The 16,269-nt window shown below is 34.4% G+C and overlaps 2 protein-coding genes across 2 annotated transcripts; one reads left to right on the top strand and one right to left on the bottom strand.

Moving 5' to 3' along the window:
* The first annotated feature begins 11,089 nt into the window (after positions 1-11,089).
* Positions 11,090-13,293, top strand: LOC143558626 (chlorophyll a-b binding protein P4, chloroplastic-like). Its single transcript, XM_077047437.1, has 3 exons — positions 11,090-11,308; positions 12,551-12,966; positions 13,048-13,293. Exons 1-3 carry the CDS (start codon positions 11,106-11,108, stop codon positions 13,182-13,184), a joined length of 756 nt encoding a protein of 251 aa, XP_076903552.1. The 5' UTR covers positions 11,090-11,105; the 3' UTR covers positions 13,185-13,293.
* Positions 13,294-13,351: 58 nt separating this feature from the next.
* On the bottom strand, positions 13,352-15,788 carry LOC143558616 (agamous-like MADS-box protein AGL65). Its single transcript, XM_077047427.1, has 11 exons — positions 15,275-15,788; positions 15,094-15,153; positions 14,977-14,995; positions 14,833-14,897; positions 14,714-14,729; positions 14,571-14,632; positions 14,398-14,494; positions 14,225-14,272; positions 14,020-14,147; positions 13,556-13,955; positions 13,352-13,471 (listed from the first exon to the last, which is right to left on the bottom strand). Exons 1-11 carry the CDS (start codon positions 15,496-15,498, stop codon positions 13,436-13,438), a joined length of 1,155 nt encoding a protein of 384 aa, XP_076903542.1. The 5' UTR covers positions 15,499-15,788; the 3' UTR covers positions 13,352-13,435.
* Between the last annotated feature and the right edge of the window lie 481 nt (positions 15,789-16,269).

Raw genomic sequence — 16,269 nt, 5'->3', positions numbered from 1 at the left:
GACTAATTACTAGAGAATATACAAATTGCATGCTAGCTAATTGTGTAGAGACAATCACTCCAACATATTGACCAAGCCTATTTTGCTATTTCATAATCATTTGATTTTATCACATTTCTTGATACCTACGTCATCAGCCCCCAGTCACTAGCAGTTAAGATGTAGTAGTGACTACCTGTGACTTAGAATCACTCCAAATCCACGTGAGCATCAGTTGGTAAAATGGCTTTCGGACTTAGCGACATGCCTTTTCATAATCTAAAAGTCGTCTAATGTTCCCAAGATATTCAAGGAAGAGCTGGACGTGGAAGATTTGGTGAAGCTTTTAGGTTTCCTAACTTCCTTGCTTGACATACCATTTGAATCGTTACAAAAAATGAAGGGAGAGAAAAGGATAACTTCTACAGTTTATCGATGTGACATTTTTTACAACTATGAAAGGGTAGGTGTGATGATTATTGCGTTAACAGCTGGCAAGGCAGTTTCATCTTCACCCTCCATTTACCCATTTATATCGGGATTTGAATTTCAAATCCTTTAATATAATCAATGGATATTAGAGATCCAAGTTACCCTTCACTCCCCCAACCCCCCAATTGTTCCCTTGAACTACGTCGATTTAATCGTTTATTCCTTTAGTTAAAGGTCAATGCTTCTAATATGCTAAAAGTAGTCTAATAATTATTAACTAAATTACGCTAATCTAGACACTAAGTAATACTCTAGACTCTGTAAAACTCGAGTAAACTACTAACCAGCAAGTGAACCGATCGACTCTAGTATAGCCAAGTAAGTCCGGATGTCGAACCTACGAGACTCTTTAAATTACGCAAATTAAATAATTAGACTCAACTAACTGACACGACTATTGACTATTATTATTATTATTATTAAAGTGGGGGTTTACTTAAAAACTAAAAGTAAACTAATTAAGAAAAATAAGTAAAATAAACAAGAGAAAATTTTAATTGATTTAAATAAGACGATGATGAAAAACCACCTAGGCTAGAATCCCAAAAGTTTCAGTTATCAAATAGTTGGAAAATAATAGTTATAGAACTGGGATCGTAAAATAGACACTTAAAAGAAAACCCGAACATGACCCCTGACCTTTCAAGAAGACACCTATGGATTTCTATTAAGCTCTTAAAAACACCAATTTTAATATTAGATTTCCTTACGGTTTATCTAATTAATTATGATAGAGTACCTTTATAGCGAATTCCTACCTTACAGCGCGGAAATCAAAGGTAATTTGACGAACTTAATTGACTCGCTAGACAATATTAATTAATCAAACCTAGATGGACTCCTTACGAAAAACTAAATCTAGCAATCTTAATCAACAAAGATCTAGCAATAACCTATCACCTTACAACTTTCTAGGTTAGCAGCACACTTTTATTCGTTTGACTAATAATATTATTCCTATGATCTTATTCGAATTCAATCATAAACTAGCTAAAAACACACAGTAGATGACCTAACAAAATCTTATCATATGAAACAATCACCAAGAATTTTGTGGAATAACAAAACTAGAACAACCAAAACCAAGTACACATACGCATCAATCAAATAAACCAAACAATTTACTGAATCATAAAACCATAACGAAAAGCAAATTCCAAATAAAATAAAACTTCAAACAATGGTTCATCACAAGCTTAAGCAGTCTAATAAGTTTAGCCTAGCATTTTAAAATCAAAGAAACTAAAATAATTAAGTTCAACAACCAAGCCTATGATTAAAATTATAAATTCAACCCGAATAGTGATGATGATTGGTTAAGTAGGTGTTGAACCCAAACGATCTCCACTTAAACCAAAGACTTTATCTCTCATTAATATTCTTCTTTGCGGCTCTCTGTTCTTTCAATCAATCTGTCGACTCACCAACGAATCCCAATTCTCCTCCAATATATAATGCCACCAAATAATATTATATATATGTGTTATGTTGGGCCCAAAACAACCGACCGACCTCTTGTTTTCTTTTCTTGCGTCTTCCTTTGCTTAATATTATGATATGGCCCCATAAATATATCAGCCCACTAATGCTAGTGATTTGCCCCTCGTTTCTTTATTTTCTACAACATGCAAACATAACACATGAATTAATTCATGTCATTTAACTAAAATAACATTACTTTTGTTTTATATCTTTTTAGCTCATGTCTTAACCACAGTTACGTTTGAGTACGTAAATATGAAAACTTATATTATTAACCTTCAAGTAAAGAAACATGTTAACAATAAGAAAATATTTATTATAGTTTGAAGATACACTCATCGGTTACATTTAGCTTGTTGTATCTTGAAATCTTTAAAATTTTAATATAAGTCACACAAGAGTCATTTTTAACAAAAGTTAGCTCAAAAGTATTTAAAATGTATGAAATATTTATATAATAATATGTATAATTTAGCCCACATCAAATATCCCTACACTTACTCTTTTTTCATCCCTGAAAAAGTCTATTTGCAATGGAATCAGAATCGGAAAATACACTCTTAAAAACATATAGGTTAATTTAAAGTTTAGAAAAAAACGCAAAAAACCGCGATCACCGATATTGTTGTCCACTTAAACCCATGCCTTAATCTTTACCGGGACAAATAAGATCCGACAATAATATTACTCAGTGGTTTACACAATTAAGACCCGCTTATATTCAGCTTTTACCGGACCAGACCACCCCAACTTGATTTAAACCTCAAATTTAGCAGATTTAAAACTTTTGTTGCTCTCTTTTTTCATGAATAGTTAAGACAATCAAGGTATTGTTTATCCACCTAAATTTAAGCATCAAAGTCTACCAATCAGCCATTAGATATGATTAAGGTACAATTAATTAATAGCTAGTGTTCCCCACAACATGACATACCCCCGTTATCAAGCAATACACCGAACCATCACCATATGTGAGTATGCAAAATTTTTATCTGTAGGGCTTACATGTGGCGTGTCCCTTGTGGTCCGTTTCTTAATGGTAATTAGACGCGAGCAAGGGGACCCCACATGGCTAACAGCGTGGATGATCAAGTCTGTAGTGTATTTGTATTTTTTGTACTTAGTGATCATATTTAAAGACTTATGTGGCAGAAAACTGCGGGTTTGCTCTTTTTTTAGCTTTATTTTTAAATATTCACAACCCCATTTGAAATTGTGAATACCCAGATGAATAGACTGCATACAGACCCATGGTCTCCGGACCCGAGGCATCCCATCAATTCAAGATTTAAGGTTATAAACCATACGCCGATGATGTGTAAAACACTAAAACTAGCAGTTTAAGATTTATATCACAGGCTACACGGCATACTCTAACGTTAAACCTACCCAAGCATCATATGATAAAGTATTCAAATTTTAAAACTCATAATATTTATAACATTTTCACTTTTCATACCAAGAATTGAGGCTTGAGTATGGCCCGACCTTTCATTACTTATTTTCCACGCACAAAAAGCTTTACCCACAAAAAATTTCCGTTTACCCATTTTATCAAATTGCCCTTTCATTCTCAAGGGCTGAGCCTACTGACACATTACAAGTTAAGTGCGTTTTCTTTTATATTATTCATATTATTAGTAGTTTGAAAAACCAATTTCCGATAAGTATCATCATTTTCCACTTTAACGCAAAAAATTAAATTCAAAGGACATTTAAAAAAAACATTTTTCAATTTTTTTCTTTTTTTTTAATTACTAATAACTCAAGTACGAAAACAAAAACAAAACTAAAATGAAATTAAACACTTGTGTCCCATCCTCACACTTAAATTTTGCATTGTCCTCGATGCAAGGATAAGGACGACTTAAAATAAAAATAAAATTTAAAAATAAAGTCGGACTACAAAAAATTAAAAACCTAAAAATAAAAACAAACATAAAATAAAATAAAAATTAATAAGCTAAATAATGGAAAAGACTTAGCTGGTAATATACGCATGACACATGATGCCAAAGTCTTCCTTCCATGAATGCCCTCCAACAACGAACGTGCTCAGCAAATAGTAACTTCTTCTTTCACACACGAACGTAAGCGGCAAAAATTCAACAAACAATATCCATAAATATATCTTATCAAACTAATAGATATTAAGCATTCAAAGTATTTTCACCAATCGACAAATATATAAAATAATCATGAATAATAAGGAGAAAATAATATATATAAAGTATATGGCTCCATTGCTACATCATCCCCACACTTCTGTTTTTCATTAAATTCTTCCTTGGGGATCGTCTCTCTAACTCACTTAATCTTTCTTTCAAACCTGCATAACTCAAAAATACAAAAACAAAAAAGAACTACAAAAAACTACGTTAGTGACTCGATGACTTGTACAAAACTCGTGAAACCTCTATACCCTTGAACTTAATCAGGAGGTTTCTCCTTGACCTGGACCCTATCTAACCCGTTTATTTCCACCCGGTACTTATCAAACAGTAATATATCAATGATGGAATCGCAGAATATTAAATTAGAATTTAAAATCAGTAATGGTTCAGACCACATATATTTAAACTTACCTGGCAAGAGCCGAATGCGTTGTAAGTATCGAGAAGATTGGTCGTGTTTGACATTTAATGGTTTTTTCACTCCCATAGACCATTTTCTAAAGTATAGGCAACTTCGGTTTTCAGGTAACCTATCATCCTCGGCCTTATCCCGTGGTTTTGATTCCTGATCAGCATTCAAAACACAGTCCACGGGCCGGCAATGGTGTTCTGCCTCTAACACCACATCCTCATCTACACTGTCCTCTACAAGTAGGGCCTCGAAAAACGCAACATCCTCATTAACGTCCAATGTGTCTCCCCCATCATAATCCGACAATCCATCCAACTCCAGATTCAGGAATTCATCTTCCTCGTTAAGCTCATTATCAACCTTAAACATATCCTCAACACAAAACGTTAGCTCGAGTGACTCTCCCAATTCTATCTCTTCCTCAAACACAGGTTTCACCATAATTGATCTCAGATATGCAGCCCACTCCTCCTCGTCACAATCATCATCGGGGTCGCTGCAAAACTCAGTAAAATTAGCAACACATACCTGTGAAACCTGAGGTGGGACTTCATCAGCCACTCGTGTCTCCGTATCCGGGATGAGCTCCTTTTCTTCATCTACATATTCCATGATCGGCTCTTTCCCTTCTTCCGGGAACATCGGGAACAACTCGCCCAACCGATTCATGTATCCCTAATAGTTGCCTTCCGCACCATACTTATAACCAGGTGTCGGTTGCTGCTCCAGCTGCATACTCTCCTCTTTGGTTTCTCGAATAAATTCACCATCTGACTCGTACACGCATTGGGAGATCTGCTTTGGCCCTTCTTCCACATTTTTCAGTTTTCTGGAGATTTCTTTAACTGCATCTTGGAGACCTGCAAAAACAGATATTTGATTTCTTATTATAGCATCATGTTTAGCTAATTTTTGTTGGTATTGGGCATCTTTCTCCAATTGTCGGGCCAATGACTCCTCGATCTTATTCAAATACGCCTCGTCACCCCTGTTGGGGTTGCTCTCTGAATGTTGACCATAATCTTGCCCATGTTTGTATTGATATCCCCGATCAGGTTTGTTACAAAAATATGACGGGAACCCTGTGAAAGATAAGATTGTTGCTGCATATAGGGGTTAGTACGATTATATGGACATGCACGAGTCATACTTTTCGTTTAGAAGACTCGATGTGAAACTTGTTTGATTCGAGCACAATTTTACCCAAACTAAGTTCATACTTTTTCTTTTTACAACTAGCTATGTGCTATAAATATATATATGCAACCAGGGCCGACCCAAAGTGAATTCTAAAACCGAAGCCCTTATGTGATAAATACTTGAAAGTGTGGGGGTGCATAGCAAAAGTGGCCGTACCACCACCAAAGGCTCAAAAATAGGACCCAAAACCGTAAATTGTGTATTTATAGGATATGCTCATCATAGTGGTGCATATTGTTTTATTTTTCATGAATCAAAGAATCCCGAAATACACAAAAATACTATAATGGAATCAAGGAATGCATCATTCTTTGAAGATGTGTTTCCATGTTTGGAAAATGCACATGCTAGCTCATCTACACATGCTAGTTCATCAACACGTGCTAGTACATCAACACCTGTTGATGAGATTGTTCAAGATGAAACTCAAGAACAATCTAAGGCTGAAGAGGTTGAGCCAAGAAGAAGCAAAAGGCAAAGGACTAAGAGATCCTTTGGACTGGATTTTCTTACTTACTTGGTTGAGGGTGAGCCCCAAACCAATAGAGAGGCGGTCAACTCTTCAGAAGGACAACGATGGAAAGAAGCCATTAAAAATGAAACTGATTCTATCTTACAGAATCATACTTGGGAACTAGTGGATCTTCCACCGGGTTGTAAACCTCTTGGATATCCTTGGATATTCAAAAAGAAGATAAAAATGGATGGTTCCATTCATAAGTACAAGGCAAGGTTAGTAATCAAAGGGTTTAGATAGAAGGAAGGTCTAGACTATTTTGATACATACTCACCTATGACTCGAATAACCTCTATAAAGTTGGTGCTTTCGATTGCTGCTTTAAGAAATTTGGCATCAAATGGATGTAAAAACTGCATTTCTAAATGGGGAGTTAGATAAAGAAATATATATGGAACAACCTGAGGGTTTTTGAACTCCTGGCCTGGAAGGTAAAGTTTGCAAACTCGTCAAGTCCCTATATGGTTTGAAGCAAGCTCCAAAACAATGGAACCAAAAGTTTGATCAAGCCATGTTGGAAAATGGTTTCAAGATAAATGAGTGGGACAAGTGTGTGATGTGCTCAAAACAGTCAATTAAATATTAACTAAATTAAACAAGTAATAAAAACTAGACCTAAGACTCAACTAAACAAAACACCGGCAAGTGAACCGGTCAATTGTACTAAAGCTAAGTAAGTCCGGAATATCGAACCCACACGACTCTATAAATTACGTTAATTAACTAATTAGACTCGACTTACGACACAACTATTTATTATTAATGTTTTAAGTGGGGTTTTAAACTAATATTAAACTAAGAAAGTAAATAAACAAGCAAACGAGAAATAAGCAATTAAACACAAGATCTAAACCAACAAGAGAAGGAATCTACCTAAGTAAGAATCCCATGAATCAACAATCATCAAGCAATGGACAAATAACATGATTATGGAAACTGATTTCTAAACGTATTCATCTAACAAACCCTAAGGACCATTGACTGAATCAAACCACATCCCAAAGATAATTATTAGATTATTAAGCAATCAGTTATATTGATTTCTGCAAAGTCATCAAATAGGGTTAATTTATAGTATCTAAAGCAAGCAATCTCACGAAACCCTAAGCCCTAGATAACTTGATAAATTAAACATGACATCATGAACATGGATCAACACAATAAGCAAGAATATTGTCACTAACTATCCTAGCATGCAATTGACCAAGACACATGAACAATTCCTCACCTTACAGCTATTGGAATTTAGCAAAGCATTCAAAATCTTAATCAACAATCAACAAGCTTCTATGATCTAATAGGCCTATTCAACTATAATAATCAAAACACCAAGTAAAGATTAAACATAAACCCTAAATCTAAAGAACACAATCAAAAGATAAAAGATCTATGTGAAGCAATAGTTAACAATCAATCAAGATAATAAATACTTATACGCATCATGAAAACAAAACCAAGTCTTTTACTATTAAATTAACAAAACCATAATCAAAACATTATCCAAAGCAAGAATCAAGTCTTAAACATGTTCATCAAACCTAGGTAGACATGAAGTCTAGCCTAGAATCATTATTAAAAACAATCCCAAACAAAGAAAACAAAAGAGATTCATGATGAAAGATAATGAACAAGAACAAAGATAAAGAACGAGAGAACCCGTCTTAATCGACCCTTGAACACTTGTACGAAAGCTTGATGATCCTCCTTCTTCCTAGCCTCCAAAACACCTTCAATCTTAGCTTAAACCCTTGGAAAATTGGCTGGAATCAACTTAGGATCGGCTAGGGACATAATGATGTTTATATATCGAGATATCGGGCTTGGACTTGCAAAAACGGGCTGGGCAGAAGACCTAGGCACCGCGCGGTCCCTTCCTTTGCGTGCGGCGGCGCCCTAAAAAGGGAATTTTCGTTTTTTGCTTTTTATTTATTATTTAATCATGTTAGATCCCTTTCTTGAACTCCAAGTAACGTTTAGAACCTTCTAGACCTTCTTTTTTCTTGACTTACAAATCACCATCTACATGAAAACAAATCGAAACGCTAAGTGGAACAATCATGTAATCATTAACGAGCAAAACGTACTTAAACTTCGCATGAAAAGATAGAAAGAATTAGGTAAAACATGCAAGACACCAAAAGAGTTAAAACACGATAAATATGTAAAACTTGACTTAAAACCTAAATTAATAAAAGATAAACAAAACTCGAACTTAAACGAACTTAAAACATTAAGGAAACACAACTTTACATGGGATTCGAGATGTATAAATACATGTATATCAGTGTGTCTATGTGAAAAATACATCTAGAGGTTATGTGATTTTATGCCTGTATGTGGATGATATGCTTATCATAGGGAGTGATGATAAAATGATCAATTCTACTAAAGATATGTTGAAGGCGAGATTTGACATGAAAGACATGGGTTTAGCTGATGTGATTCTTGGAGTTAAGATCACTAGAACCCAAAATGGTCTTATGTTAGGTCAATCTCATTATGTAGATAAAATTCTTGAAAAGTTCAACGTGGGAGACACGAGTGTAGCTCAAACTCCAATTGATTCTATCCAACATTTGTCAAAGAATAGAGGTGAGGGTGTTGCTCAGTTGGAGTATTCAAGGATAATTGGCAGTTTTATGTATCTTATGTATTGTACCCGGCCGAACTTAGCATATGTTGTGAGTAGGCTAAGTAGATATACTAGTAATCATAGCTCTGAACATTGGAAGAGTATGACAAGATTATTAAGATATTTGAGATACACAAGGATTTATGGACTGCATTATGGCGAAGACCCAGCTGTTGTTGTAGAAGGATACAGTGATGCTAACTGGATATCCAACATGAAAGATTCTAAATCCACAAGTGGTTATGTGTTTACCCTTGGAGGAGCTGCTATATCTTGGAAATCCTCCAAGCAAACTCTTATAGCTAGATCCACGATGGAATCTGTGTTCATTGTGTTAGACAAAGCTGGTGAAGAGGCGGAATGGTTACGCCAATTTTTGGAATATATTTCAGGATGGCCAAAACCTGTTACACGTATTTGCATACATTGTGACTGCCAGTCGGAAATTGGAAGAGATCAAAGTGCAATGTATAATGGCAAATCTCGACACATACGCCGTAGACACAATACTATACGACAACTTCTCTCAACGGGAGTTATCACCATTGACTATGTGAAGTCAAGGGATAACATTGAGGATCCGCTTACAAAAGGCTTAAGCAGAGAGGTCGTATGTAAGTCTTCGAGAGGAATGGGACTAAAGCCCATGGAGTAAGTTTCTACAAAGGAAAACCTATCCTAGAAGACTGGAGATCCCATGATCTATGTTCAATATGACAACCTAACTTATAAACTGAGGTCACTGTAGGGGAGTACCTTAACATATAAAGGAAGTTGTATACTTCCTAGTCCATTCTGATAATAAATCAGTGATTTCAAAGGAAGTTAAGCATAACGCTTTTAATGATTAGAAAAAAAATCACCTATGTGAGAGAGAAGTAGGGTCGCTTCGAATGGATTTGTGGGGCGCAAAAATTCTAGAGCTCTTGCAGAACCAGGCTAGTGTTTCATGAACATAACGGACACGACAATGAGGGGTTAGCCAGACCAGGAAGTGTGTTGTGTGAAATGTAATAACGTCTACGTAAAAAGGGGTTGGTTCAAGGACACTGCGTCTACTAACCGCTAGGAGACAAAGTATATTTCACAAAGGAAGGTTCAAAGGGAACACCTACTTCTCCGGCAACACTCAACCGTTGTAAATATATTTGACACTTGGGCGTACGAATCGATCTCCATTCATGTGAGGGATTGTTGGAATTTTGGAATAATAGTTATTGTAATATAATATTATTACTAAATGTTATTATATTTGAATGAGAAATCGATAAGTTGCAAGAGTTAATTGAATTATTCAAGTCTAATAAGTGGTGCATTCAAATACAACTTAACTCTTATAGTTAATAATGTATTAACTCAAGGTTTTTGGTTGGGACTGGCTCATGTATACATACTATCATATGTCTTGGATCATTTTTTTTTCCTGTAGAGAAAAAAAAAATTTTCATGCATTCTCACACACAACCAAAATAATTCCCGACTTTTCGATCTTACGCGCTCTTGTTTCAGGTACAGTTCAGGTGCTAGGCTAATCCTGGCAGTACAATCTGCTTAGGCTATTGTACCCTGGGAAACAGACAGGTTCACTTGGGCGGCCCAAAAATCTGTTTTAAGGGAAGCGTGTTTTACACGTACCTCAATCACATTGTTTCTCGCTTTGTTGTTTCTTTTTAATATGTTTGTAACTTGGTTTATATATTGTAATTTTCATTTCATGTTCTTCTATTGTAATATGGATTATTTTTATTAATAAAAATTTTAGTTTTGTTTTATTTTATTTTATGAATGGTTTTCCTAAATTTTATACATTGTTTTCTTCGCCGACAACACAATAAAATCTTGTCCTCTTTGGTTAAACATGTTTGTAGATGTAATGATGTATATTACAGTTACAAAATTGGTTAAACTCAGTGAATATTTTTAATAAACAAACACATGTCACGTTGTGATTGAGTAACAAAGATTCCAATGTGACAAAAGTTGGGGTCCTCCTATACACCTGTGAAGAACAAGAACAATGTAAAAGATTTTGTGGATGACACATGGATAAAAGGATAAGAACATATTGCTTCTCATTGGCCAGTTTCCAATTAATCCCTTAAATATCTAACAGAATCATCAAACCCTAAATCACAGCCACAAGATCCTACAAAAGGATGAACATACATTATTCATTTGCAACTCATCTCTGCAAAGCTCTTACTATCACCTGAAAGTATGGCCACTGTCACACAAGCTTCAGTTGCAGTTTTCCGGCCGTGTGCTTCCCGGTCCAGATTCCTGACCGGATCATCAGGGAAGTTAAACAGAGAAGTATCAGTTAAACCGGTTAGCACCTACTCATCCGGTTCGTTCAAGGTTGAAGCCAAGAAGGGCGAGTGGCTACCCGGTTTACCCTCACCTGGTTACCTAGACGGAAGGTATGTTTGTTCAATTATGTTCGTTTAAGTCTACTTGCTTATTTTCATTTGTGTTTGTTTAGAATTTAAATGAATGAATATGAACGAACACGAAAATGCCTTGTTAATCCTATTTGATTGTTATCCATTTGAATCCGGTGGTCGACACCGGATTTCTATTTGTTTATTTTATTAATTCATTTTAGTTGAGTCAATGTTTAATTGTTTATTTAAGTTTTATTATTTTTAATATATACATCATGGATAGTTCTAGACAACACACAGTTTACTTTTTTTTGCCCGAGAACGAAAAAAACAAATAGTCATCAGTTCTTCAATTTAAAAATATATCTATAATATATCTATAATATAGTGGAACTTTCATGTACATTTTAATCTTAACATGAGAACGTAGAAAATAATACTAATTTATAAAAAAATGAGAACGTAAGAAATAATACTAACTACAATACCAATCTACATAAACAATGATAATAACAAAGAAAAAAGCCTATAAATTACAACAAAAGAATCAAAATCAAGAATAAAATAATAACAGCAAATACCAACAAATACTTATAACAACAAAAGTAAAAATCTAATAATAACAACAAAATATGAATCAGAAAATACTTATAACGTTTCATAATCGAAAAATAGCAAATACGAACATAAAATAACAATAAACAACTATAAAAATAAACATAATGATAACAACAAATTGATTCCCACTGTTTTCATGTTAAGAATAAAATTTATTTGATCATATTTCTATATAATATAAAGAAAATTTCAATTTAGTCCAATATATAATATAAAGAAAATTGTTGGAATGAGGTGTTTATTCGTCTTTCCTAACATGCTAAAAGAATGCATAGACAAAATTTGTTTATTGATAGAACCTAATATATATGTGTATGTTTCCTACATGTGTTTAACGTTTAAAAACTGTAATACTAACATATAAACAAGCTAGTTACTTTAATCTTTTTCTTTTTTTTTCTACATGACATAGATGTTTGTATCTAAGAAGTAAAAGTTTATTAAAAATATGAACCATAGAAAGAAAAATTTATAAATGTAGGTTTGGTTTGTTGTTTTTTTCTCTCGCAATATTTTTATTTATATTATTTAGTATTTAGTATTTATTATTTATAATGTTCTTCGGTTTTCAATAACGGTCTTGACAGTCAAAACCACCCATTCAATGTTCGATCTAGTTCTTATAACATTGGCATCAACTAACCACTTATGTTGTTACAGTCTTCCAGGTGACAACGGGTTCGACCCATTGGGACTAGCCGAAGACCCAGAGAACCTAAAATGGTTCATTCAAGCCGAGCTTGTAAACGGGCGGTGGGCCATGTTGGGAGTGGCCGGGATGTTGCTACCAGAGGTTTTCACTAGCATAGGCATAATCAACGTTCCTAAGTGGTATGACGCCGGTAAATCAGAATACTTTGCATCATCTTCCACCTTGTTCGTGATCGAGTTCATATTATTCCACTATGTCGAGATCAGAAGATGGCAGGATATCAAGAACCCGGGAAGTGTTAACCAAGACCCGATTTTTAAAAGCTACAGTTTGCCTCCAAATGAAGTCGGGTACCCGGGTGGAATATTCAACCCACTCAACTTTGCACCAACTGCTGAGGCCAAAGAGAAGGAGCTTGCTAATGGTATAAATTAATATTTACCTTCTTGACATATGTTAAGATTTTTTTATAACTAAATTGTTAATAATTTTATTATAATTTCAGGGAGGCTCGCGATGTTAGCGTTCTTGGGGTTCATCGTTCAACACAATGTAACCGGAAAAGGGCCATTCGACAACTTATTGCAACACCTATCAGACCCATGGCACAACACCATAGTCCAAACCTTGTCAGGAAACTAAAACAATCTTAAAAGATACAATCAATCATGTTGTAAACCATGTGTCATGTGATCAATCTAAGCTGTGTTTTGTTAATGTACAGTGGAATATGAGACATTGGTTTATGATATTTATTGCAACTTATTCCCTCCTGTCATTATAAATGTCTCCATTCATTTCATACTATACAACTAACAAACATCACTTAACCTATATCTTAAAACAAACTTAACAAAACATGTGTCCATTCTTCATGGTCAGTATATGATCCTTCAACTTTTGTTGTTTGTCATCAGATGATCCGGTGGCTGCAAGAAGTCATAACCTTATAATATAAAAACATTTGTTAAACAATTTTTAAAAAATGATAAATTTTATGAATAAGATGTTACCTGTGGTTGAGGATACGAGTTTGTATCGATCATGGAAAGAGGGCACAAACCGTGCTCCTGGTTGGGCTCCGGGTTCCAGCTTTGACACATGTTATCACTGAAAATTGGCCTCGGGATTTCAAAGCTGTTGCAATTCATGGAATAATCTAGAAATCCTCGTAAACTTGTGGATGTTTCGGGCTTCAAATGATCTTTTGGTTGTGCAAAATTGAGATTAGTATATGGATGGAAGAGAAATTGATCACTAAATTGTGGACTCAAGTTTGAAGTACTACATAAATCGTTCAAACCACCGTCTTGTGTTGACCGGTCAACTTTTCCGGGAACTTCAAGATCTAGCTGCTTTCCGTTACCATATAAACAGTAGTTTGGAATGGGTACACCAGAACACTCTGCATCTCTGTAATTAACACAAACTATTATTATATGAATTGCAAAAAAATGTTAGTATTTTGACCTTTTACCTCTGAGGCATGTAATTTTGTTTGTCGGGTAATATTAAATTCTGATTTTCGTTATCTGGAATCCATGATAAGGTTTGATCGTCTTGCGTATTGGCCATCATTAGAGGTAAATGCAACCCGTTTTGAAACTGTATCGCAATATTAATGTGAAAAATGTTATAATGTATTGCTCCAAAAAGAAGTTTCACAAAGTTAATATTATTACCTGGCTCGTGCAATCTATCGGCATAAGCTTTTGTTGTCCAAAGTTATCCTGCAAGAGCCATTTATCATTAACTACTGACCGATTGTTAAACAAGTTATACAACTTTTGGCACTTCATATGCATAAGAGGAGCATTTAGTATGAACTAAATAAGCGTTTGAGAACAATCTTTACCTTGTGTATACGAATGCGGTCAAGTGATTCCCTTATAGAATCTTCCATTTGTTTAAGATGTTCAATATTCTCAATCTTGTCCGGATTACTCCAATAACTAATTGTAGGAAATTAAGAACTTTGAGTATAACAATAAAATCCAATAATTATTCAGTCAAAGGTTTTAAGGGTACCTTAATCGCCTATGTAAGTCATCAAGTTGAGACCGCAACATCATAGCGTGGTTGCTTAAATCCTGAAATCATTATTAGCTACTAAATATAATGTAATTAGTTAATTAAAGATATATATTAGTTTAAGATCAGTATCTTGTAACCTCAGCTGACTGACTGCTGCAAACAGAATCAAACCAAAAAAAAAAGAAAAAAAACCTAAGATCAGATTTTGTATCAAAATAGGAAAAATATATATTATCTGTTATTAAATATCAACAACCTTGCGCCCGCAAAGTCTTGTATATTTACATCATGATCTAACTTCTTGAATGTTTTCTTCAAAGCCTGTATACGCTCAACCGATCAACAAACAATAAACGAAAAAAATAATATTATTCGACTAGAATCCGGTATCTCGTCTTACTTCAAGGCTCTCCAATTTCCTGCCCAATTTTAATAAAAAAATTTAGTCATGAACTCATAATAATATTCATCAAAATTCACATAATCAAAATCAAGAAATTAACAAAAAAATACGCACCTTTTCGCTCTTTCTTGTGGTGTTAATCTCGCAAACTTTGCTATAACCTCATCAATGTTGCTAAAAACATATAAATTAAATAATCAGGATTAATATATAAAAGAGATTATTATGATTAATGTAAACCGTGCCAAAATATGTTTTGATTAATATGATTAAGAGATAAGTAAATAATAATAACCTGCGTTGTCCGGTGAACAATGTAGGTTTTCCGGTAGGCGAAAACAAGAGAAGAATGATGTCGATATCGCATAAAACCGACAATTCTTTGGCTTTCTTTAATATCCCATTTCGTCGTTTCGAAAATGTAACTTGTCGATTGCTAATGTTCTCTAATCTCTTGATTTTCAATTTGACTCTCCCCATACTACAAAATAATATAAAAAAACATGAAACTATGATCATATATATATATATTTAAACATGAAACATATAACCTTACAATATATGATGTTGAAAAAACCAAATGATGGCCGGGCAAGAGATCTGAGTTAATTAATAATTTTGATGAAGGAAAAATAGAGAGAGAGAAAGAGAAAAAAGAGATCTGTGATTGCGATCGTCACCAAGGAGCGGTAGAAGCGGATACTTGTAAGAAAATAATAGTATGAATGACGTGAGAATCAGGCGGTGAATAAATCCATGATGACAAATATGGTCCTTGTTTTTTATATATGTTTCATATAGTGTCCTTCAGTTTATTTGTAGGATTGGCTACTAGATCAGAACCGAACCGAAACGAATCGAACCGAACCACCCGGATTAGAACCGTAAATAGGCGTAGACGATAACCAAGAACCGGATCGAGGGATAGTGGGTTGGTTTTGGGTGTTAGGTTTTCATGGGTATGACATGATTTTGGTTTGGATAGAATCGATTAAAATCTGAGAGGTAGACTGCTGTTTTCTTCTTTTATTTTAGGGGAGGTCAATGGTTTAACAATAACGTTGACGGGTTAGAACTATAACTGAACCGAGAATTGATTAGCATAAGTAAGTAGAGCAGTTTTTTGTTTTTTTATGGTTTCATTTCGTTTTACGATTTAGAACTTTAAAACGGGCTTGTAAATCGATTGAGCCGTTTAACATTTGTTATTTATTTTTAATTCGTGTTACAAAATACATTTTATATATGTGTATGGTATTCATGAACAACCATTATTAGTAAAATAGTTAA

Source organism: Bidens hawaiensis, unplaced genomic scaffold, assembly GCF_021521415.1.
Source record: "Bidens hawaiensis isolate Kalapana, Puna unplaced genomic scaffold, B.hawaiensis_p1.1 tig00001087_1, whole genome shotgun sequence".
NCBI classification, from domain to species: Eukaryota; Viridiplantae; Streptophyta; class Magnoliopsida; order Asterales; family Asteraceae; genus Bidens; species Bidens hawaiensis.
This window is presented reverse-complemented; position numbering and strand designations above follow the sequence as displayed.

Bases quoted from the DNA above. Each gene is read 5' to 3' on its own strand.
- LOC143558626 (XM_077047437.1), top strand. From the start codon at position 11,106: ATGGCCACTGTCACACAAGCTTCAGTTGCAGTTTTCCGGCCGTGTGCT. The intron at 11,309-12,550 runs GTATGTTTGTTC...ATGTTGTTACAG, and splicing joins CCTGGTTACCTAGACGGAAG to TCTTCCAGGTGACAACGGGT. The intron at 12,967-13,047 runs GTATAAATTAAT...TTATAATTTCAG, and splicing joins AGAGAAGGAGCTTGCTAATG to GGAGGCTCGCGATGTTAGCG.
- LOC143558616 (XM_077047427.1), bottom strand. From the start codon at position 15,498: ATGATCATAGTTTCATGTTTTTTTATATTATTTTGTAGTATGGGGAGA. The intron at 14,273-14,397 runs GTAAAGATTGTT...TGGCTCTTGCAG, and splicing joins ACCGCATTCGTATACACAAG to GATAACTTTGGACAACAAAA. The intron at 13,956-14,019 runs GTAAAAGGTCAA...TGTTAATTACAG, and splicing joins CAAAATTACATGCCTCAGAG to AGATGCAGAGTGTTCTGGTG.